General features: G+C 43.2%; 2 protein-coding genes across 2 annotated transcripts; one reads left to right on the forward strand and one right to left on the reverse strand.

The window, feature by feature from the left end:
* The first annotated feature begins 1,672 nt into the window (after positions 1-1,672).
* vps37bb (VPS37B subunit of ESCRT-I b) lies at positions 1,673-18,204 on the forward strand. The gene is made up of 4 exons (XM_023826427.2): positions 1,673-1,857; positions 8,953-9,124; positions 14,844-14,926; positions 15,685-18,204. Exons 1-4 carry the CDS (start codon positions 1,753-1,755, stop codon positions 16,189-16,191), a joined length of 867 nt encoding a protein of 288 aa, XP_023682195.2. The 5' UTR covers positions 1,673-1,752; the 3' UTR covers positions 16,192-18,204.
* Positions 18,205-19,080: 876 nt separating this feature from the next.
* Positions 19,081-24,047, reverse strand: tuba7l (tubulin, alpha 7 like). The gene is given in 13 exon segments (XM_072713862.1): positions 19,081-19,333; positions 19,336-19,378; positions 19,380-19,451; positions 20,588-20,895; positions 20,898-20,965; positions 20,967-21,067; positions 21,388-21,429; positions 21,431-21,526; positions 21,818-21,855; positions 21,858-21,934; positions 22,147-22,177; positions 23,895-23,945; positions 23,948-24,047. Coding segments are annotated over 13 exon segments (1,194 nt in total). The 3' UTR covers positions 19,081-19,166.
* Between the last annotated feature and the right edge of the window lie 689 nt (positions 24,048-24,736).

Consider the following 24,736-nt stretch of genomic DNA (forward strand, 5'->3'; position numbering starts at 1 on the left):
GTGCTCTCCCCTTTCCTTTTCACACTGTTCACATCGGACTTCAGACACAACATGGACAGCTGTCACCTTCAGAAGCTCTCTGATGATACAGCCATCGTTGGATGAATATCGAAGGGTAACGATCTGGAATACAGGGGGGTCATCGCCAACTTTGATGAATGGTGTGGAAGGAATCACCTCCTGATAAACGCCAGTAAGACAAAGGAGATGGTAACTGACTTCCGCCACTAGGTGACTCCGTCTGCACCAGTGAACATTCTGGGAGTGCAGGTAGAGGTTGTGTCTGTGTACAAATATCTGGGTGTTCACATAAACAACAAACTGGACTGGTCACAGAACACAGAGAGCAAAGCCGCCTCCACCTGCTGAGGAGGCTGAGGTCCTGTGGCGTGTGCAGGACACTACTAGGGACCTTTTACCACACTATGGTAGCATCTGCTATATTCTTGCCGGTGGTCTGCTGGGGGTGCGGGAGCTCAGGAAGGGACAGGAAGAGACTGAACAAACTGGTCAGGAGCGCCGGCTCTGTCCTGGGCTGCTCTTTGGACTCCACTGAGGAGGTGGCTGAGAGGAGGACGCTGGCCAGATTTACATCCATTATGGTCAGTTCCTCTCACCCCCTGCATGGCACAGTGAGGACATTAGGAAACTCCTTCAGCAACAGACTACTGCATCCAACATGCAAGAAGGAACGATTCCACGGGTCCTTCATTCCATCTGCCATCAGACTTTATAACACCTCAGTCACCTAAAGTTCATAAATTATATCACTATTATGTATATTGTGCAATATCCACTGCATAGATATACAACTATATTTACATGACTCGGTGCAATCTGTATGTATGTGTATCTGTGTGTGTGTGTGTATCTGTATGTATGTGTATCTGTATGTATGTGTATCTGTGTGTGTGTGTATCTGTGTGTATGTGTATCTGTGTGTATGTGTATCTGTATGTATGTGTATCTGTGTGTGTGTGTATCTGTATGTATGTGTATCTGTGTGTGTGTGTGTGTGTATCTGTATGTATGTGTATTTTGGGTCTCTGCAGTATGTGTAATTGTGTGCACTAATTTTATTATTTATTATATTGTTACAGTATTTTTTTGGTCTGTTTCTTTTCTATTGCTTTTTATTTACTGGCGGTTGCAACAAGTAAATTTCCCCAGTGTGGGATCAATAAAGTCGTATCTAATCGAATTTAATGTGGGATAATCCAGATCAAGTAAAGTTTCTAAGTCTCAATTTATCTTGTGATAGATTAGAGATTTACCATAAAGAGTAATCAATCGAGCGTTGAAAATGTGATCAATATCTTCTTCTGAAGTCCAAACAGATAAGAGCCATAAATTGCAGGAAGGTGGAGTACAGTGTAATTACTTCTTTTTCATAAAGTTACAACATTCTCAGTACAGGACAGTTTGATGCTTCCTAACGACGCTGTGTGCTCTTTCCATAGGGTTCCTATGGTGTTCCTGCCGCTGAACGGGACGCGCTTTACCGGGTGGCAGTTATTTTTGAGTTCGGACCTATACACATTACGGGGCACTCGGCCCGAAAACTCGGATTCGATCGCAGCCACCACGACGGCCGGAATACGTCAGAGTGGCATATGGCATCTGATTGGCCGATTCGGAGGGAGGGCGGCCCTGCGTTCGACCGCTTCCGCTTTCCACGCGCAGCCTTCCTTAGCTTCTCGGGTGACTGGCGACCGCGGACGCGTCGGGCACACGAACACGGCCGGTGCAGAGATGTGCGATTTCGACAGGACACTGTCGTCTTACTCTCTGACACAGCTAAATGAGTTGCTCGAGGACGATGAGAAGCTCTATAAAATTGTCACGGAGCTGGAGGAGGTAGGCGAGAGCTTGGCTTTCTGAGAAAGTCACCGTCTGTCACAGCCTAGTTGCCACAAGATAGTTAACGAACCATTCCAGCACAGTACGGGATTGGCAAGGCTGTTAAGGCCTCGGCTTTTAATTCGTAAACTCAATATCCAAAAGTTACTTACTTAATTTAATAAGTAGCTTGTCAGTAACCACATCACGTGAGACGGTTTAATTCAGTGGCCACATATATTATTTATCTAATTATCTTAAGAACATCTTCCCTTGTTTAAGTTGATTGCAAAATATTTCGGCAAACTGCCGTTGTGAAAGTATATCAGGTGTCGTCTTTCAACTGCTCTGTTTAACTTTTAACTGTTAGGTGACTAGGGAAAAAAACTTAACCGGTGAACTTTTTTGAACGACGAATTTAAGATAACTAGCTTAGTATAATCTATTAATGTGTTTTACCCGATAAGGAGGTTATTATGCCGTTTATCTTGCACTAAGACCTCCGCATGTTCCTGACATATCAAGTATTAATTAAAGAAAAAAAGTAATGGGACTGGAAGGGCAGGAAAAATGGCAGAATGCCGACAACCATAACTTTAGACTGGGTGGGGAGGGGCCTTAGTAAATAAATAAATCGTATTTTGCTGAGATTTTTAAGTTGATTAGTTCCACATCTTTCATTTAAATGCACGACAGGAGCCATCTGCGGTGTATTGTGTGATTTTTTTTTGTTCCACGTCCCGATTACTATGCGGACTGACCCATAATGCAGCGTCTGTGTGTTATGACGTTAACTAAATTTACGGGATTAAGTCGACGATCCTGCATTTTTGAATCACACCCGGCCCGGCACGGCACACACAAATTACAGATCGTAACTGTACGATTGTGCAATTAGAAAGTAGCAGTGTTACACAGCATTTATTGTGGTTAATCGTATATGAAATATATATGTAATTTGTTTTGCTGCAGTTCCTTCAAAGCAGCCCCCATTTTAAAAGTCTGTTGTTGTCTTTGCCTGTTTGTTGTTTTTTTTTTTTTTTTTTTTTTGAGATTGTTGGCCAGTGTAGTTTTTGTTGAAAGAAATTCCATTAGGCATGACAAAAGTGCTTTTACTTAATTTGATAACCAAAACTTTATTTAAAGACGGATTGTCACACAGTGTTAATTGAATTGGTATTTTATTAAGGGAGATGGCTAAGTTTCTCATAGAGATTAAATGGATATTTTGAATACGTTGTAATCAATTCAGTGTTAAAGCTTTAATTCTGAATCGTGAAAATGGTGTGTCATAGCGGTAATAATGCTTATGAACAACAACTTTACGGTGCTTTGTTAAACTTGGGCTGGGCACTTGTGACATGCCTACTCTGTTAAACACTGAAGTTTCAGTGAAACTTCCCTCTACGCATGAGCCTTAAATAGTTTACGGAGCCTGGAAGGGTGTGGGAGTGTTTTGCATGTTCTGCTTCACTCCTGTCCGGTAAAGCGATCTGCCTGTGCCTTTCTACCTCATCCTTGGTCATAGAGACATGTGGAGCTGTATTGAGCTTTGACAGCACGTCTAAAGTTCTGCATTATCCCTCCCCCACCTTATGATTAACTGTATTGATCCTTGGGGGAAATTCTGGTGCATACAGCAGCAAGAACGTAGTGCACAGAGGAATATGCATGTACTGCCAATTAGACAAGGTACAGATCAGTACGCATAGTACAAGCAAAGTAAATGCACTGTAAAAAAAAATTAAAAGTACATAACAAATAAATGTAATGTTCTGACAAACAGAATGTGGTACTAAAACTTAATCATTTTTTCTCCTCATTGATAGTGATGACTTTAAATGCATGATTATCTATTCTGTTGAATGGTGTGGAAGCATTCAAGAATGTTGATGCCATGTCAGAAGGCCACAAGGCTTCAATGTATCTATCATTACACAGGTTTGCTAAGTAGGTCCTGCCCACTGCTGGATGTGTTTGGGTGGGTTAACTATTGTGATTGTGCTACCATGTCCTTCACTGTCTGTTTTCTGTTTGGTGTATCCATTTTGTTTTAGACACAATAGGCATTAATGCTAATGTAAATGTATATGGATTTGTTTAATTTTTACTAGGGAGAATGAAAATCTTTTGTTATTTTGGTGCTGAAAAAATTACATGTTAAATTCAGGTAAGTTATGTATACTGCAGATTATTCTGCTCCCCTGCCTTGTGACCTACAGTGTATGCGTCCTGGGGTAGGCTCCCGGGTCTGCTCGTTGGTGGGTGGATGGATGGATGGATGGATGGAAATATCAATGAGGAATTGGACAGATGCATATGCTTGGAAGTATTTTATTTTTTGTTTTGTTTTATTTTATATGAAACTAATTCAACTGTTCGGTCCTGAATATGGACAAAATAAACATGCCTTCAGTTATCCGTGGTTTACCGCGAGCTGAAAGAGACGTTTAAGAATCCCAGAATCATTTCAAATAATATGATCACTGTAAAACTGTATTTCAGAAATGCAGAAATTCTTAGTCTTAAAAAGTTGGGCCAGTTATTTAGAATTATTACTGTTATAATGTTCTAATTTTTTTTGAGTACACCAGGTGCAAGCAAACAGGTATTTTACGTGTGCAGTTGTAGTATCAGCAATATTAATGGTGTAAATCTAAGTATCAAGTTTCAGTTTTGAAAAAGGAAGTTTGCCTTTTCAGTTGTTCACCTTTTCTGGAGTCTGGTCACAGAATAAATAAAGCAAAAACGTGCCTTGAGGTCAAAATTGGCTTAAGTAATTGAGTAACGTCTCAACTAATTTATAATCCAAACTTTCTTTAATCTTTACAATTAGCAGGATGTCCCCCAGGGTTCTGAACCTCTGATCTAGCAGAACGTCCTCTACTTGGCATATCCAGAGGTGAAAAGTGAGCTTTCTGCTGTTGTCGGGTCAGTGGTTCTATGTAGCTACTCTTCTTAGTGTAACAAGTATCCGTTCCACCAAGGATTGTTACCTGGAACATCTTGAGTTCCCGCGATGCTGTCTGTGCACACCAGGAAGCTACGTCTCTTCTAGCCTTTAGTGTTATGATTTTTTTTCTTTGAGTGTTTCTCGTGAGGAACATGCCTGCCAGACCATTGGACCTGAAACACAATTTGTCTTTATTTGCCCTGTGCCGCATTCTTACTCTGCACTGGCAGTCAAGCCCCTCCCTTCGTGACCGAGAGGTTCTTGAATTCTAATCATGCCTCGGGCTGTAGGATCATGTGCATGCGCCTCCCGTCCCAGCAGTGATGTAAGCAGGCGTTGCGTTTCGGCTGACACACTGAGCTTGTGGTTTATAGGGACATTTACAGTTCTACAATGGAGTTTGTTTTGGGACTCCGAGGTCCTGCAGCTCCTGTGTGAGTGAAAATTTTTCTTTGAGCGTAACAAGCAGTCAGACGTTTTACTTGAGAGCAGAAGCTATCTACTAACTGTCGCTTAGTGAAACCTTTCACGCGTAAAGACAATACATAAATCATACAGCTCATTCAAGGAAAACAGGAATCTATTGTGTTGAAGAAACAGAAACTGAAAAAAGGAGTTATTTTTGAGACCCTAATAGCCTTGACTTTCTACTCCATTTTAACACTGGGTGGTAAAATTAAGAGTAATTAGCTGCTTCTTACCTGATAATTTAAGCAGATCGTGTAACAGTGTTTGTGTGTAAATAGGCAAAATTTTGATGATAACCTAACAGTGATGAAGTTTGGATGATTGAAAGCTATAAGCCAGATTTCACACCTTCTCAACCACATCCCAATACGATATTTTAATTATTCAACCGAATTCTTGTGAATGTTTCCCATTGCGTTTTGGTTGTTGTGTGGTTCTAGGAAGACTTGTCTGTTCTGTCATGTGGCCTACATGTTACCACAAGGGGCTGATGATGTCATGGTGCTGTCTAGGAAGGGCGCTGCCAGTAAGTGGGAGGGCCATTGACCTCTAGTGTCCTACAGCAGACATTAAACAGTCAGTTTTTGGTTTGGTATTTTCAATGTCTGTGTTTTGTTGTCGTGCAGCAGCTGAAGCCTTTCGGGAAGTGCCATATTAGGTATCAATTAAGCAGTTGATTTTGACAGTTTTGTAAATGAATGGATTTAAGATTAGATGATAACCATGCTGTGAAAGTTGTTTTTAGGTATGTAATATACCTCTTTCAGTCTGAACAAACAGGCTCTCTGAAATTTCAGAGGTAATTTTAAAAAGTGCCCTGTGCACATCACCCTAAAATGAATCTAAATCATTAATGTGACATTGCGACCAGGGCTGTGGAGTCGGAGTCGAGTAGTCTGAGTCGGAGACAATTTTGGGTACCTGGAGTCGGAGTCGGAGACAATTTTGGGTACCTGGAGTCGGAGTCGGCAAAAAGTTAACCGACTCCGACTCCGACTCCTACTAAATTTAAATGGGAATTAAAAAAGTAAGTTGAAATGTCCCAATTCACAAACAGTCATAATGAACTACTTCTCTGCTGTAAGAATAAAGCCCAATGCATGCAGTGCATAATGTTACCACAAAACGAACATGTCAAGTACTGTAACCATGAAGCATGCTTTTCATTGACTTTATGCGTCACTATATGGGATGTAATGCACAGGTAAGGTGCGGCACCGCTTTCCATTGTGTCGTGTTCCACTGTTACAGGGAACTGTGAACCTAGCCTAAAGCCCCCCATACATTTACAGATGCACTGCCGATTTTTCGGCCGTTCAGCGAGTCATCACGCGTCAAATGCCGGAAAAATCATCTGGTGTGTTCTCAGCTGCGTCGGCTCCCCTTCGCTATGCGCTAGTGAAAACCTTGTTTTCATTGTGTTTGTCTGATGATGATGAGGAAGTGGGAGTTGCATTAGCGGTTAGTATGCGCCTTCCTTCGCTTTGTCGGCGCCTTTCCTTCCCCTTTTCTTGGGGTATCTGAAGTGTTAAGCAATACTGCCACACAAGGCGTTTTAGTTGTGATTAAGATGCTATAAGACGCCTCCTCCATCTCTCAGCACGTAACAAGGCGTTTTTGTTGTGATTAAGGTGCTGTAAGACACCTCCTCCATCTCTCAGCACGTAACAAGGCGTTTTTGTTGTGTTTAAGGTGCTATAAGACGCCTCCTCCATCTCTCAGCACGTAACAAGGCGTTTTTGTTGTGATTAAGGTGCTGTAAGACGCCTCCTCCATCTCTCAGCACGTAACAAGGCGTTTTTGTTGTGATTAAGGTGCTGTAAGACGCCTCCTCCATCTCTCAGCACGTAACAAGGCGTTTTTGTTGTGTTTAAGGTGCTGTAAGACACCTCCTCCATCTCTCAGCACGTAACAAGGCGTTTTTGTTGTGATTAAGATGCTATAAGACGCCTCCTCCATCTCTCAGCACGTAACAAGGCGTTTTTGTTGTGATTAAGGTGCTGTAAGACGCCTCCTCCATCTCTCAGCACGTAACAAGGCGTTTTTGTTGTGATTAAGGTGCTGTAAGAGGCCTCCTCCATCTCTCAGCACGTAACAAGGCGTTTTTGTTGTGATTAAGGTGCTGTAAGACGCCTCCTCCATCTCTCAGCACGTAACAAGGCGTTTTTGTTGTGTTTAAGGTGCTATAAGACGCCTCCTCCATCTCTCAGCACGTAACAAGGCGTTTTTGTTGTGATTAAGGTGCTGTAAGACGCCTCCTCCATCTCTCAGCACGTAACAAGGCGTTTTAGTTGTGATTAAGGTGCTGTAAGACGCCTCCTCCATCTCTCAGCACGTAACAAGGCGTTTTAGTTGTGATTAAGGTGCTGTAAGACGCCTCCTCCATCTCTCAGCACGTAACAAGGCGTTTTTGTTGTGTTTAAGATGCTATAAGACGCCTCCTCCATCTCTCAGCACGTAACAAGGCGTTTTTGTTGTGATTAAGGTGCTGTAAGACGCCTCCTCCATCTCTCAGCACGTAACAAGGCGTTTTTGTTGTGTTTAAGGTGCTATAAGACGCCTCCTCCATCTCTCAGCACGTAACAAGGCGTTTTTGTTGTGATTAAGGTGCTGTAAGAGGCCTCCTCCATCTCTCAGCACGTAACAAGGCGTTTTTGTTGTGATTAAGGTGCTGTAAGACGCCTCCTCCATCTCTCAGCACGTAACAAGGCGTTTTTGTTGTGATTAAGGTGCTGTAAGACGCCTCCTCCATCTCTCAGCACGTAACAAGGCGTTTTTGTTGTGTTTAAGGTGCTGTAAGAGGCCTCCTCCATCTCTCAGCACGTAACAAGGCGTTTTTGTTGTGATTAAGATGCTATAAGACGCCTCCTCCATCTCTCAGCACGTAACAAGGCGTTTTTGTTGTGATTAAGATGCTATAAGACGCCTCCTCCATCTCTCAGCACGTAACAAGGCGTTTTTGTTGTGATTAAGGTGCTGTAAGACGCCTCCTCCATCTCTCAGCACGTAACAAGGCGTTTTTGTTGTGATTAAGGTGCTGTAAGACGCCTCCTCCATCTCTCAGCACGTAACAAGGCGTGTTTGGCTGCAGTTTGACTGCCTTTTCAAGTTTTTGCTCCTCCTGTCCTGCATCGTTCTTCTTGCTGTGTGTTTATCGGAGGTTTGACCTTTTCCTGTGGTATCCAGCGTTCCTGGTCGCCCTCCTATGTTGTTTCACCCCTACTTTATATCCCAAACCCCCTAAACTGCCTGTGTCATATTGATTCACGTTAGTCCCCAGGGTCAGACTTCAGCTTTATTGTTGATTTTCCCCTCTTCCCTCACACTTTGAGAAATACTAACTTTTCTGTCTTGTTTGTTATCAAATGAAAAAAAACAAATGAATATTTAATGCCCTTCTATCTTGAAGCGACTTGTACGTTATTGAGATTTTTATAATGTGAGATATTAGAACCAATAAGGAGTGAAACCATCTGTATAAGACGCTGATGAAATGTAGCATAAAACCAGTCTGTCTGTAGTCTCCACCATTACTAGATGGTAATATGCGTATAGCAAAGCTTTTATTTATTTAAGGTGTTATTTTTGTGTGTATTATTTGGGCCGTGTGCTGATTCTGTGTTGGTTTGCGCCTCGTGCAGGCGTCGGTCTCCTGGTTAACCCCGTCCCGGCTCTGGGTCTCCCCGCTTCAGGTGCAGCAGGTGCAGCAGGTGAAGGAGATAACCCTGGCCAACAACCGGACTCTGGCTGAACAGAATCTTCAACTTCAGCCCACACTGGACCAGCAGAAGAATGAGCTCACCAAACGATACCGGGAGCTGCGGGACACATTTGAAGCTTATCAGCTCCGCAAGTCTACCTTAGGTGAGCTGAGCCTCGACTGCTGCTGGGTCACAATGAGTGGATTTCACTTTGCATTGTGGGTTGAGGGTGGGGTTCACAAGTGTGGTGAAATCGGTATTTATAAAATACTTCACATGCTTTATATTAGCATAGTGTTTAAGGCCTGTGTCTGGTAACCCTGGTAACCAAAAGATGATATATTCAAGCCTTAGGAGAGGCGCTGTGATATTTTTGTGCTACTTTGTTTTCACAATTTCCTGCTGGAGACTTGGTTTGTATATGAGGAGAATAAGAAACTGCATAAAACCAGCACTGCATGCAGTCTCCCCATTACTGCTCAGCAGGGTGCACAGTGCAGTGCGGCAGTGAGCACAGATTTCTCAGTGCAGTTAAAGGGGGTCCTATTTTACACCCTGCATAACGCGGCACCAGGCTCGACGCAAGTGTCTGCAAGCATGAGCCCAGTGCAGCTGTCATTTCCTGTCCGGTGCCCACATTATTTAAATAGCAAATGTTTTTGCCCCCATCTGAGCGTCTGTGGGCGTGTCGGTCTTAAAACGAGGTTGAGTCCGGTGCATCACTATCTTTAGGAAGTGCAAAGTGAGTGTGCTGTTGATCAACAAAAAGCTGGCCTGAAGTCAATGGCGCAGTATTTCACTGTTATTTAAAAGGCACGTTATCAGTATAGTAACATGCCTACACACGTGCAGAATGTGTAGGCTACTAATTACTACACACATAGACGTGTAGCAGCGCACAAACATGCAAAAGATTCTAACTAAAAACAGTGTGAAAGATTACTGTGTACATCAAAATATTTTAAGAAATCTGTCATAATGGTTTGTGATAATGATCAGAATTAACTGATTGCATCAATGAGGAATGAAGTCGGCTAGTTTTCACAGTGGGACTTCTGTATCCACGGTTTCAGTAACTGTGGTCTCCATTATCTGTGGTTTACCTCAGTCTGAAAGAGAAGTTTAAGAATTCCAGAAACAGTTCACAAGTTTCATACCATGCACCAAGCAAGTACAGGCTAGCCGGTAAGTACTCTCAATCGGCTAAGGCTAGCCGGTAAGTACTCTCAGTACGCTAAGGCTAGCCGGCAAGTACTCTCAATAGGCTAAGGCTAGCCGGCAAGTACTCTCAATAGGCTAAGGCTAGCCGGTAAGTACTCTCAGTACGCTAAGGCTAGCCGGTAAGTACTCTCAATAGGCTAAGGCTAGCCGGTAAGTACTCTCAGTACGCTAAGGCTAGCCGGTAAGTACTCTCAATAGGCTAAGGCTAGCCGGTAAGTACTCTCAATAGGCTAAGATATTTTTAAATCAACTTTTCTCATTACAGGTTATGTACAGGTACATGATACTATATTTTCATTGTAAAATGTGTAACAGTACCCTGTATTTTTCATCATTCCTTTGTTCTTTGAGTGGTATAAAAATTGTAATTTCTTACGCGATTTAGGCTAAAACGTAAGAATCCCTTTCATTTTGGAGAGTACAATACTGTACAGTAATGTATAATGTCCACATGCTTTATAATACTTCATTTAACATTACTAATCTTATTATGTTTAATTTATCAATTAAACTTTACCAAATGTATGTATATGAACATCATATCATATATGTGAGACCCGCGGATGGTTTGCTGTTATCTGCAGTTTCGACTGTCCGCAGTAGGTCTTGGAACATATCGCCTGCAGATACAGGGGAACTGCTATAATAATAATAATAATAACAATAATAACAATAGTAATAATAAATTCTTATTGTTATTTATTGATTATAAAGCTCAGGGAGCTTTAGTGGAATCCTGCTGTTTCATAGATGGTCTACTGGGGTACTTTGTGCTCCAGCAGATCTGTCTCCTCTGTAGATAAGCCCTTCTGTCTACTACCTGGCAAGTCCACTATTATGAAAGCAGTCCCCCACCTGGCTTTAAAAGTGAATGGGAGATGACAGTCTGATTGGTTTATAGCATGTTGTGCCCCTAACACATCCGTGACTAATTATGAGACTTATGTGTGACCCTTTTAGACCATGTGCCTGGTGCTGTGACTATTTTTCCGCTGTTAAACTAGCAAAAGTGGGTTAGCCACTCCCTAAAAGAACTTGTGCCGTGTGCTTCAGAGCTTGTGTTTTTGATCTTTTAAATAGGACCCAGGTTGTTCATGAGGCATTGGATTGCTGTTTAATTAAGAGATACTGTTTCCTAAGACTTTGCAGAACATTCTGTCTCTAGTTTTTGCACTTGAGTCTAAGTTGAGATAAAATGGTACTCCAGGTCTCACCAGCCAAGGCCGGGAAGCAGCCTAGAAAAGGCCTGAGATGGGATATAAAATGCCTTCTCACTGACCAAGGCTGTGGAGGATAGGGAGTACAAAGGGAATAGGCATCACTAAAAGCAAATTATGGCCTTGCTACTCTAAGAATCTTCAACAAAAACGACCCCCAGCTATCTAACCAGTTTTCTAAATACGAGGAGCGTTCAATAATTTATCTACCTGAGTATGAAAGTAGCAAGCGTGTCTGGGTATGTTGTGACATGTCTTAATGTTACTCATGCACAGTTGTGGCTCAGAGCCAGTCTAAGATTTCCAAGAGACCGGATGTCCAGAGTCCTTGTATGAATCAAGTAAGAAAATGCTAGATTTGGAGCAACGATCAGTTGTTTCTCAAAACAGAAGGGAAAAAGCCAAAGGAGATCCATGAACACATGACTGCAGTTTATGGTGAGTCTGCCCCATCATCCTACAAAGTAAAATTTTGGAGCAAGTGGTTTAAGACAACTTAAGTTTAAGATGACTTAAGGTTTCCCGAATAGCTGACGAAATGGGCATCTCAGCAGGTACAGTTTGGAAAATAATTAATGAAAAGCTGGGCATGGCAAAGATGGGTGCAAGATGGGCTCCAAGAATGCTGATGCCATGTCTGAAGGCCACAAGGCTCCAATGCTGTCAGGAGAACTTGGAGATGTCCCGTGAAGACCGAGTTAATTTTTTTCATCTTTCGGTGTCTGGAGAAGAGACTTGGGTTTCTCACAGAGATACTGAGTCCAAAATGAAGTCATTGCAGTGGAAGTACAAGTCATCCCCCACCACAAAAAGAGTTCAAGGCAGAAAGATCTGCAGGCAAAGTCATGACAACTGTCTTCTGGGAAATTGAAGGACTTTTGCTTCTGGAGTTCATGCCACATAAGACAACCATAACCAGGGAGAGTTACGCCAACACTATGATCGCTTTGCGGGAGTCAATCAAGGAGAAGAGATGAGGAAAACTCACGGCAGGCGTGCTGCTACTTCATGACAATGCGCCTGATCACAGTCAATCACAGGCTGCCATCCAAAAATGTGGCTTCCAAAAGCTGAACCATCCACCCTACAGTCCTAACCTGGCTCCCTCAGATTGTTTCCTGTTCCGAGTTTTGAAGAAATCTCTCCTTGTCAATGGTTTTCAAGTGATGAAGACGTCCAGACAGCTGTGACGTCATTGTTTGAAAGTCAAACAGAAGAATTTTTTTTTCAAAGGGGTTAAGGTAATTGCAGGAAAAGTGGATAAGTAAGGGGACTATATTGAAAAATAAAACAATTTTTTAAAAACTTTTCTCTTATACTCGGGTAGATAAACAATTGAACGCCCCTCATATGAATGAATATGAATGGAGTCCAGTCACCGGAGATGCCTCTGTCCTTTCCCAGTTCATCCTCCACCTCAGTGAGCTGTCTGATAGCTTTGATCAGATTACCATGTTCGTCGTCACGGGCAGGAATGGTTACGGCTGGTGTTACCTATCAAGGCACACACTCCACACTTAGGAGGCTGAAAGAAAATCAAGAGCCAGTCCATTCTGCGTGGTCATGTCGGAGGCTACGTGATTCCTGCCTACAATTACGGGAACGACATAAAAATGAAAAGCTAATTAGAGTAATGCATTTCGATACACACAAGATGGAGAAGATGGAGGCTGTTGAAAATAAAATGATCAGAATACAGCAGGGTCATGTTCTTGCACAGTCCAAGCTCAGTGTGTCCAGACTATACCGTCTGTGCTTCTTATTTGTCCCCGTTGGTGCTAACATGTGTTAGCCAACATGTACTTATACCTGTCTGTGCTAGCTTGTATTTCCTTGTTTGTACCTTTTAGCCTGTGCTTGTTTGTAGCCTCTTAGTTTCTTAGGCACAGTAATTGTCTCATTTTATGTAATGAGCCAGGTTGGGTTTCCCAGGGCTGTGGGTGCTTTGCCTGGGGTAATCCCCAGGGCTTCCCACTGGTTCTTTGGCTGTAACTCTTGCTGGGCGTAGCCCTCATACGGCTGCTCCCTGTCGTAGCTTCAGCAGCATCTGTGTGGCTGTTTTTCACGCCATCGTGGCGCCTCACGAGCTGCCGTCTTGGAAGGAGATTCTTGGCAGCTTGTAGTTAACGCCTGGCTGCTGTCAACATACCCCGGTGCATTCTGGGAATCATGGTGGAGCAGGTGTGGTAACAACAGTTTCTGCCTCTTCATGGCTCAGTACAGATGTCATGCTTTATCTTATATATAAATTTCTGCACAACATTTTCCTTTATGTAATGAAGTCCCCTCAAAGTAACAATGCACGTGCAAATGTACCATATTTAGTTCACATATGTGCTAATATACTTTCCGTGTTTGGAAGTATGCACCTTCTCAGGTGTGAATATAAAGTCCAGCATTTGGGCTGAGTGGTGGTCTGTCTATTCTTGACTTCTGTTAAATCTACCTTTCCGCTTTTTTTTGCGCATCGCCTGCGTTTTGGTCAAAATGCTGAATAGTGGCCTGTCCGTTGTCTAGAGAGAGCGGGGACTTTGTTGGAAATGAAGGCAGCAGAGTCCCCTGTGGTGTCCTGCCTGTTATGAATTCATAGCAGTCTAAGCTTAGCCAGCGAAGCAACACCACTGCCTCCCCCAATGGACTTGCCTCCCCCGAGCGAAAGGACCCATTGTTCACTGTGACTCATGTCCATGGGCGCTTTCCATGGCAACAGTCATTTTGAAACAATGCCCAAAGTGTGGAAGCAAAGGGTGACTCTGCACATTTTCCATCCCCCTTGGTACCAGCTTCTCGTTACTCTGACCGCATTTCCACACTGAGCTGGATAAGTGGCAGGCAGCTTGGTGTCGTTCAGCAGTGGCATCATGGGATCAGTGGCCCCACACTGGGGGGGGGGGGGGGGCAGTAACTGATATTCTGTGGCTTGGTGGGGGAGGCGGAATGACAGAGATATGAATTGAATATCACAGCTCTACCTGAAGAAGAAATGGAGGTCTAGTGTTGCAAAGTGCAATTTATGATGATGAATTTTTTATGGCTGATAGTCACTATGCAATAAGATGTGCTACGACTGGTGATGCAAGTGACCCCGGCTCATCACGCCTTTAAATTTCCCTTCCACTCCGATCATGAATCCGGAATGGATCTGTTATGTCTCTATGATGGAGACGTAGATGTCCTTTTCTGAGATTAGGATGTTTGACAGCCTGTAGTTGATTTACCTCGAATCCCTAGGAAATTGCGGAAGTTGGCTTTTTTGCATGGGAAGGGGTGATAGAAGACAAAGTCCACACTCAATCATGATGGTTAGCTTAGTGAGGCCATTCAGCAGAGCTTTGGTGATCTTCCTGTGTTTGAGGATGGACTTGCAGTCGCACAAACCCAACCCAAACGTACATTGCAAGGGGCAGTCGCTTCAGTCTCAAATGCTACCTTTTTAAATCGCAGACCAGAGCGCCGGAAATGGCTCCCTGGACACCCTACTGGCTCTGCTGCAGACTGAAGGGGCCAAGATCGAAGAAGAGACAGAGGTGAGTTCTAGGGGTTACGGGGCATCCCTGTTGCACTACTTGCTGGGTTGTTTGCCACGAGTAACTTTTAGGGTTTATTCTATATATTATTCTATATAATATATTATTCTATATATTATTCGCATATGGCAATGTACCGGTGTATTCCTAATAACTCGGAATCTCCTACTCAAAAAAAAAAAAGGTACTATAGAACAGCTGATCAGAATGGAGTAGTGACGCAAACGAATGCTCATGTTTAATGCTGACATAACAGCAATTCTCACACAAGTGTTAGAAAATTAGGAAATTAGCAGTAAATAAACCTCTTGGGTTTTACGTCACTGTCATTCTCCAAACCCGGCAACGCCTTTACAGTGCGACCATTCTGCAGTGGAAACCCAAAGCAAACTGGAACGTAAATTAGTCTCTCTGCAGTACGGCTCAGGTATGGCTCAGATGCTCTATGCTATTTTTCTTTCTGTTAAAGAATTTCGGAAACCGATCAGTCCAACTATCCCCACTTTAAGAAACTCCTGCCAGCAGTGGAACCTTCCAGCATCCACCGCGCCAAGAATGTGGACGTGGTTTAGGGTCTGTTATTACAGGACAATGGCTGTTGTTAAAAATGGAAACTCAGGGGTAGAATGTTTCTGAAAAGTCACTGCAGATAGAGCATTTCAGTAGGTAAAGGAGCAGGTAAAAGTTGGATAAATAGGATATTGAGCAGTGGTGGTGTTTTGTATGACAGCACTCAATTCTCACTCTTTTCTATGCAGAACATGGCCGACTCCTTTTTGGACGGTGACGTGTCTCTGGACTCCTTCATCGACAGCTACCAGAGCAAAAGGAGGCTGGCACATCTGCGCCGAGTGAAGATCGAGAAGCTGCAGGAGATGGTTATGAAAGGCCAGCAGCTTCCCCAAACTGCCCCGACCACCACCCCTCTTTCCAACCTCCCAGAAACCCCGGCTCCACTTGCCGAGGCTCGAGGCCCCCCAACTCCCCTCCCCAGGAGGGCACCTCCGCCTCCTCCAGCAGCCCAAGCTGTCCCAACTCCAGTTCAGGTTCCAGCTCCCCAACCCATGGCTGTCCCCTACCCAGCTGTCCCCTACCCAGCTGTCCCATACCTGTCTGCCCCCCCCAGGATGGGCCGACCCATGCCAGGCCAAGTGCCGGGCCAAATCCCAGGCTATCCCAACCCCTTCCTCCCCCAGTATCCCCCTGGCCTTCCCCAGCGGCCCCCTCCTCGTATGGCTCCACAGCCAGGCTTTATTGTGCAGTAATTTGGTGGATGGAGTTGGGATCCGTTCATGCCTACCCCCCCCCCCCCACACACCTTCACAAGCCCTGTCTCCAGCTGCATTCAAGGTGCAATACACCAACTTACAGGGCTGTGTGCTCATGTTTCTCTCAGTAGCTGTTAGCATGGACACTCACTTAATGCAACTTAACCTTTTGGCAGGGAAGTAGACTTTGTTATTCTTTTTAATCCAGTCAAGCAGGGTGACTGATCATCTGTTTCTTAATTTCAGAATTTATTTAGTGGTTGCATCTAGTCCAGAAAGTAATTCTTTACAGAAATCACTTAGTAAGTTTTCTGGCTTGTTCACTGTGTGGTGAAGTTTTTTTTTATGTTCTCTGCGTGGAATATTAAACAAGCATTAATGTAGCCCTGCAGACTGGAGATTCAGCAAATATCAGGACTCATAGACATGGTACATATGCAAGAAAAATACTGACAGAACTACTGTTTTACAAAAATCCAACTAACTTTTTATTGTAAGCATTATTTTGGTGGGTAGTCAAAACATCAGGTTTGTTGCAACCTGCAACCAAAGATGTTAATTCTCTCCTCGCTCTGTACTTCTGTTGTGTTTATGTATATAGAGTAGGAATACTATATAGAGATCCTTCCCGATAAATAAAATCTTGGTTTTGTAGTTGTTCGGTGGAGTTGGGAGTTAGGAATTATTGCTATATTTATGAAAATTCACTCCACGTCCCTCAAACATAATGAGGAAAATTACATTAAATGTGTCCCTGACAAATGTTAAATTATCTGTCATCTGGCCTGTCAAAATGGCATCTGAGATGTCAGTCTTCCATTATTGACACCTAGGACTGTTTGGTGGGGCTGCCGTGGATGACCTCTTGGCCTTTGTCAGTCATTTGCTAGCACTATTCCACAATTGCAAGGTTTTGGAAAGATAATGTTCTATATATGTTGCAGTTTCAAAATACTTTTGGAGATTGTCATGGTATTTCTGGATCCCTCCCACTTGGCTACTCTGCCCAAATCCCAGGTTGTACCTTATTAACTTGCAGTGGTTGATGTAACGCACCCCACTCTAAGCCTGGGCAGCTGGTATCGCCATGTGCAGGGAAGGACTTATTCATATCACAAATCAAGTCTTGGAAGTTTCATTTGAGCTGCAATATTTTTTTGTGTGTGTATAAGGTATTTGGACTTGTATCAAACTGTAAGAAAATTGCACTTTGTTAACATGTTGATAAACCATAATTTTTTTTTTTGCTGTTACTTTTCAGTTCAGTCATAGGGGAAAACTCATTTTGCGTAGATCAGGTGACGGGAGGTGCAAGATTTACTGGGTAAACATACTGCCATTTTCTCCTTGTTCAAGGTCAGACGGTCTGTTTTTGACCACAAACACTTTTGTTTCCACCCACCTGTTAGTTGCCACTTCATAGACCCAGACCCAAACTCAGGGCAGTCATATGAGTACCTTTGTAAGCCTTATTAGACATGTTCTCTTTCCTGCAAGCACAATGCTGACCAGCGACATGCATTCAGGTCTGCAGCTTCAAAGCCCCGCTCACTTTCTACCATATTCTCTAACTTTTGTTGGTCATATGTTCTACAACAAGCAGATGTGTTTCTTTACTGTTCAGCTGGTTTTTGTTCCCTTTGTTCTGTGCTGAAGTGGTATGGATGATGAATTTAACTGGAGAAACAGTGGTACCTTCAAAAATCTAGGGAAATAACATTCTGCCATTTAATACAATATTATACATGAATGACTGCCAAACTAAAACTGTAGTACCAGAAATATAGCTTTTTTGTGTTTTGATGTTAATTTTCTCGTGTTCCATACACAATTATTACAACCCTATTTTATTATATAAACCCTCATGTATTGTAAACAAATTCTGACACTCCTGTAAAATATGTTGATCAGTAATTCTGTATTGTATAACTAAGGAAAGATGTAGTAAAACTCCTCCAGAAGTTACCTCTATTTTTAAACCTTAATCAATAAAATAGTTTTTATACTTGAGTTCTTATTCAGATTTTTATTTTCATTGATGTTTTCCCACGTTCTAGGACGATTTAGTTTCTAGGCTCGGTAATAGCCCTCGTATCTGGCATTCAAGTGTGTTCAAGAAACCAGAACAAGTATAAAATAGCAATAATTAATAACACTATTCTTTCAAATAAATACACAAAAAAATGGAGACGAGCTTTATACAATGTCTGTTCCTGTACATGCTTACATGGCAGTACGCTTCTTTGTGCTTCTTGATTACCTCACAATCTCTTGTGCTATACAGTGTCTTACATGTCAAAATGATACAATAATCATTATTGTACATCATATAAAAGGATTAAAGTATGAGAAATATGTTACAAGTCAAGTGCAACATTCAACCATCTGATGTTGACGGATACAAGAATTCCTGTGCATTTTTAATTACGTATGAGGGAATAAATCATTTAATGTATAGTTCATTACACTGTGGTTGCTCTCATGGCCTTTTCACGGCTGCAAGACCATGTAACTCAGGGCACCTGCTCCTTATTCTACCATGTTTCACACATGGAGTCTATGATGACGTCATCCCTCAGTCTAAACACTATTTGCAGTTATCTTGCAGTTAATGCAGTGCCAAGTTTTAAGTATGTACTGTAATGTTAATCTTCCGGAATTACAAAGCAAACAAAGATTGTATCTAAAAAGCATAATTTGGTACTTGGGTGTGGTCTTGAGTGTGGTGTAAAGCACGACTCTTCTCACACAATACCCACTGCACCAAACACTTTTTGTTAACCACAGATCTCTGAAGGCATTTATTTCAATGACAAACCATAGATAATAAAATGGCTTAAACTATCACAGGAAATTACATTAAAGAGATGAAAAGGTTTTCTTTACACAAGTACTGAGACTGACAGTAAAATACTAGGCGTTATTTCAGGGAACACAAAAAGAAGGAATTGTTGCTTTGCAGCCAGTTATTTCTATCCTCCTTCCAAGTCTTCAACTAAAGAATCCACTGCTGCCTCTTCAGAATCTTTCTCCATGGTTGCCAGATCCTCACGGGCTTCAGAGAATTCACCTTCATCCATGGCTTCACTTACATGCCAATACGCACAAGCCCTCTTGTCATACATCAGGTCAGACTCGGGGCCCAGGCTTCTGCAGTGGCTGAGGTGTTGCTTAGCATGCAGACCACAGACGGCCCTTTGCACCTTGGCCTGATCTCCTGCAGGCACCATGCTGGGTGGCTGATAGTTGAAGCCAATCTGGAGTGATAAAATAATGGTTTTACTTAAGTAATCACCTTAATAATTTTAACGTATGCATATTACAAATACTGTCAAAGCTTGTTTAACCATTTTAAATCAGTGTTTTTAAAGATTGCTTTAAATTTGCTTTCTTTAAATGGCTTCAGCAGCGGAATGCCAATTTAAATGCCTTTTTGCTTTATTATCATTTATTTTGTGTATCTGTATTATACTGGTGTATCCTTACTGCAAGTAGCCCACTCAACACTAGTATTCAGATTCAGGTTTTTTTTTGTATGTCACATATACACATGCGATGTTTACTGAGGAGGGTGTCCTTGGGGTTGGGGGAGAGGGATGCAGGAGAGTCTCGCTGCATTGTCCTTCTGGGGGAGTTGTTGAATTCAGCAGCGGCCTTGGCCAAGGCCTGTGCTGATTAGGGGGGAGCAAGAAGCAGATAAAATTGGGTTGTTTGGGTTTTCAGACGAGAAGCTGTAATTTTGTAGCTCCTCTAATGTCCAGGCTGGTCTCCGCCATCCAAAATCCTTTGCAGAGCCGGAAAGCTTCTCCGTGATGTTATCAAGTCTGTGGTCCATAGTCACAGTGATGGTATCCAATTTGCGATCTAGAGCCAAAGTCTGAATGCCGACAGCTCTGCCAACTCCGTCAATCATCCCGGCCAGCCTAGTGGGGCTTTGAACGGCTGTCACCGTTTTCTTCAATTTTCAATAAACCAGGGTGATGCCTAATCCAATCAGCATCAGACCTGTAATCATGGTTCCGAATAGGTAAATATCTTCGATGTCCTCCACGGACAGAGCCGCCAGACACACGATCCTCCACTTCTCCCATCCATCCATCGTGTAGCCGGCTGCGTACGTTCCTGCAGGACAGTCAGGTTCCCCCGAACCTGCGCTTCTCGTCGAGAAGATGGTGTCAGTTGCGTTGAGAGACCAGTTGATCAAATTCATGATTTCCTTAGTTTTGAAGAGCAGGGCTGAGAGGGTCTCTCGGGTATAGACAGAAGACAGTAGACTGGACGAGACGAGAGGAGCGAAGCAGGGAAGATAAGAGGAGGGAGAGGGAGAGAAGTGCGTCCTCCTCCGCTGAGAGCCAAAGCCAGAAAAACAGGTATATGACAGGTATATATTTACCTTGAAACCAGTTGGGCACCAGTCGACAAACTGGATGGTTCTCTTGGTCTTGAGAGTGGCATTGGCTGCATTTACATCCTTGGGTACCACGTCTGCATGGTACAGTACGCATCAGCCCATTTATTTGCCGTGATGAGGATCACATTTCTCCATCTGCTTTTCAGGCTTGACGCATGCATCAGTAATTTCAGCCACCGACATTTGCTCGTGGTATGTATGCCTCTTCTGCCGAGATGACGGGTAAGGCACGAGGTTGGTGTGGAACTGAGTCAGGTCCACATTCAGGGCTCCGTTGAAGTGCAGGGAGCAGTGATGGAGACGACTTGGCCGATGAGCCTGTTCAGGTTGGTGTAGGTGGGGCGCTCCATGTTGAGATTCACAGACGGCCTCGTTGTCAACCATGAAGGTGCAGTCGGAGTACTCTAAAGTAGAGTGAGTAGTCATGATGGAGCTATATGGCTCTACAAGAGCTATGGAAACCTAAATCCCAAACAAAGCGGTCAGAATGCTTACGGGTGGATGTACACGAAAAAAAGACAAGCCGTAATCTTATTGGTGCTAAGGGAGAGGCTGATTAGGTCCAATTTAACAGCAACATGGCTAACTGTAGTGCCAATTTAAAAGATATTTCACATCAAATTTCAGTTCACTTGAATTGTATTTGTAAAGCACATTTTCACATTACATTGTCTCAAAGCCAGGGACACTAGATTCTTCTGTTCAATTCATTAAATGTGTTAATAAAGACATTAGATTAGTTAGACTTCATTAAATGTCTTAATCAGAAAAAAATAGTATACCTGTGGTGCAGGATAAACAGCGAATTCCCGTTCAGACTTCTTTCTTTTTTCCATAATCGACGGAAAGTTTCTCCATGAGCAGAGAGGCAAAGCGCGAATGACCGCCTCCAAAGCTATGAAGGATTAAGACACTATCAGACTGAAAGGTAAATGGAAGTTAAATCTATTCATCAGAAACACAGAGGTAAATATTATCCAAACCTTGATAGTTCATAGGGAAAAGTTTGCACAATGACGAGCTGCTTCTATAAAGCAAACCGCCATCAAAGGGAATTTCATAACATTCTTCATAAGTAATAAGTAGCAAGGGTTGCCAAAGCAAATTACTTCATAAACTAAAACAAAAACACTATATATATAATTGCCAGATTTAGCAATCGGCCGTCATTATGTTCTCAGCAAAAATATGAAATATAAAATGAAATTCTACCAGTTTTCAAACCTGGTCCAGTATCATGTCCACAATCCTTTGCTAATGGAGTACTCTCCTCCAGTATAGTTACTGGCTGCATCCTCCATACCAGTTATAAGCTGCTCTGGGTGGAACGAAAGGTTGCAGGCTCGAATCCCTGACCAGCAAGGCACCACTGAGGTACCCTGAGCAAGGTACCGCCCCCAAGCACTGCTCCCCGGGCGCTGAATTAGCTGCCCCCTGCAGCTGCTATGTCACATATGGGTTAAACGCAGAGGACACATTTCGTTGTTGTGCATTGTATGCTGTGGTATGTCAACAATGACAATTGATCACTGAATTCTAAGAACTGGCGGTATATGCGCGTGCGAACCTCATCTAAAAGCAGATATTCAGGACGCTCACTTTTAAACAAACTGGATATTGCAATACTAGGCTGAAAAATTATCCTTCATCTAAGCAACTTCAAGCATATATTCATTTTATTTGTTTATTGTACGAAACGATTAGTTGGGAAAATACTTTAACATTATACTGTAATGATGTGTGTGTGTGTGTGTGTGTGTGTGTGTGTGGAGGGGGGAGGCATTGGCGTGGAAGGTTAATTAAGTGGTTACACCTGGGTTGTTATGGATGTGGGATTAAAAGAGGGAGAATACAGGGAGAGGGGGAGAGAGTCGCGTGAGAGAGATTGCTTGTTAGGCACAGCACTCGTTGGTTCTGGGAGGGCGGTGCCGCTCGTATGCCGTTCAGGGCTGCCGGCGGTGAAGCCAGATAGCGGGCTGCAGGGACAGGTTCCGGTGTATTAGGGGGAGGATAGTTAGGAGTGCATGATCGTTGCTGAGTCTGGGGTGTTTGATAGAGGTGAATAGCGGCATCCCCATAGTGACGTAGCGGCGGTGGAATTCCCTTTCCGCGATGTGTCTTATTCGATTGCGGACCTGTGTGAATGTTCCTTCCCCGGGGGAGGGTCTTGAGCCTCGGAGGGGGGGGACGCTATGTTTTAATCTTGTCCTTGTATGTTTGTTTTGTGTCTTTTAAAGTAAGCAGCGTAGCCCGCTAGGGGTCGGGGCGGGACTACAGAGGCGGTACTGGTTCCGTGACGCTTGCCTGTGCCCGAAGTGTGGGGATTACTGAGTATTGCAGTGCTATTGGTGGGCCGTGCCCTAATAGGAATGTGGTGTGGTGTGGGATTTACTGTGTGGTAACGTGGGTTAACACACGTTTGGAAGGTTAATTGGTTTGCTACGGGGAGATAGCGGGGCCGAACCCTTTGTGAACCCAGACCCGACCCGATAGGTCGCTGTATGAATTGTATTGACTAAAATTATCTTTGTAATTGTAGTAGAAGTCTTGTGGTGGTCTATTCTTCCCTTATAGCCCCCAACGCTATTGTAGGTTTATTACAATACATACGGAATTCACGGATCATCATAGTATTAAAATTAAACAATTCTAAATAAAACTATGCAACCAAGATTTTATAAAGCAGAATTAATTACTTGATTTGGCAAACCCCCGGCTCGAATCCTAGCAAGAGATTAATTGTGTTCAGGTCAGTGCATTTTATGAATGCATCTATACTGTACACTAACACCATCTAAAACGAATCCTTGAACACACCAAGAAACCACATATTTTAATTACCCAGACTTGAAGCCATAAATCTCGACTGACATTGTAATCAGTCTCATCGTTATCGTAAGCACTGCAGGCTCTGGTTTTAGTTACTTTTACTAATGTAATGCTCAAGCAGGTCCGATTGACTTGATCTCATGTGGGTGAAGGTCACTGGTGGATTAATGCATAGGCTACCCAAGGCTACATCCGGAGGCACCAGGCAAACATAGGGGTAAGGTGTTACCCGAATTTACTTCCATCGCATCGGAGACGGCGACCTCACCATAGGCTAAAACGTTTAGTCCAATGGCGCCGTTTACGAGCGCGACATCGCCACCTTGCGTCTTGAACGAGAAGTTCGTTAGTGGTTTTCGAGGGAAGGTGAATTGGTCAAAGGAAAACTTGATGGAATAAAGGAATCACGAAATCTAATATGCCCAGTTATCTCAGCGCTACTGGAAGTCTCCCGACCCACGGACCACAGTGGGCTCAAGGTCCACAAACAGCCGCTTCCCGGCTGCGTCCCCCCACCGCCGATGGTCTTGTCGCTCGGCATGTGCCCGCCGGGTTGGATGTCGTGCTTCAGGCAGTACAGTCACCAGCAGGCGTTGCCGATGTGAACCGTCATGGACGGAGATGCAATGTCGCTGGAAAGGCATAAACAGTTCTGCGAGGATTGATAGATGCCTGCCACCTTATTTATCACGCTTAAATTTCTCCCAGTATCCGTGCAATTTAGGCTAGCTATCCAAATTCACCCGGACAAAAACTAATAAGTAGAGACTAGAGACGGCATGATGTATTTAAGTACAATTAAGTTATACTAATTACCTACCATTGTATTAACAGATATAGTTACAGAGAGACGATTTTTCTTCTGCGGTGTAAGTGTCAAACTAGCGGTTCTTATCCATAAGGTGTTATATTTGTCCAGTGTTCTCTATTAGGGCTATATCACCGGCTTGTTTGGATCAGTCAATGGTAATGAATCTGATGTCGTTCGTTGTTCTGTTCTGTAATTTGATCGGTAAAATATTTAGAGATATATAATACTAGCAATCTACATTTTACAATGGGAGACTTTTCGTTTTATTTATTTATTTTTTTGTTCTGGCAATGAAAAATTGCCTGTTTCAAGTAATCATTAAGTTTGCTGGGTCTCCTCTCCATTTCAGTCCTATTTTCTACTCAGAGTTAATTATCCTACGTAATCTTATGATGGACTTTTTCAGGGGCTGATTAATAAACAGGCTCACCTAAGCTGCATGCAGCCTCGGGGCGCAGATTGATCAGGGGGCCCTATAGGCCGGCTAGCTC

The sequence above is a fragment of the Paramormyrops kingsleyae genome, chromosome 7 (genome assembly GCF_048594095.1).
Source record: "Paramormyrops kingsleyae isolate MSU_618 chromosome 7, PKINGS_0.4, whole genome shotgun sequence".
Taxonomy (NCBI): Eukaryota; Metazoa; Chordata; class Actinopteri; order Osteoglossiformes; family Mormyridae; genus Paramormyrops; species Paramormyrops kingsleyae.

Bases quoted from the DNA above. Each gene is read 5' to 3' on its own strand.
- vps37bb (XM_023826427.2), top strand. From the start codon at position 1,753: ATGTGCGATTTCGACAGGACACTGTCGTCTTACTCTCTGACACAGCTA. The intron at 1,858-8,952 runs GTAGGCGAGAGC...TCCCCGCTTCAG, and splicing joins TTGTCACGGAGCTGGAGGAG to GTGCAGCAGGTGCAGCAGGT. The intron at 14,927-15,684 runs GTGAGTTCTAGG...TTTTCTATGCAG, and splicing joins AGATCGAAGAAGAGACAGAG to AACATGGCCGACTCCTTTTT.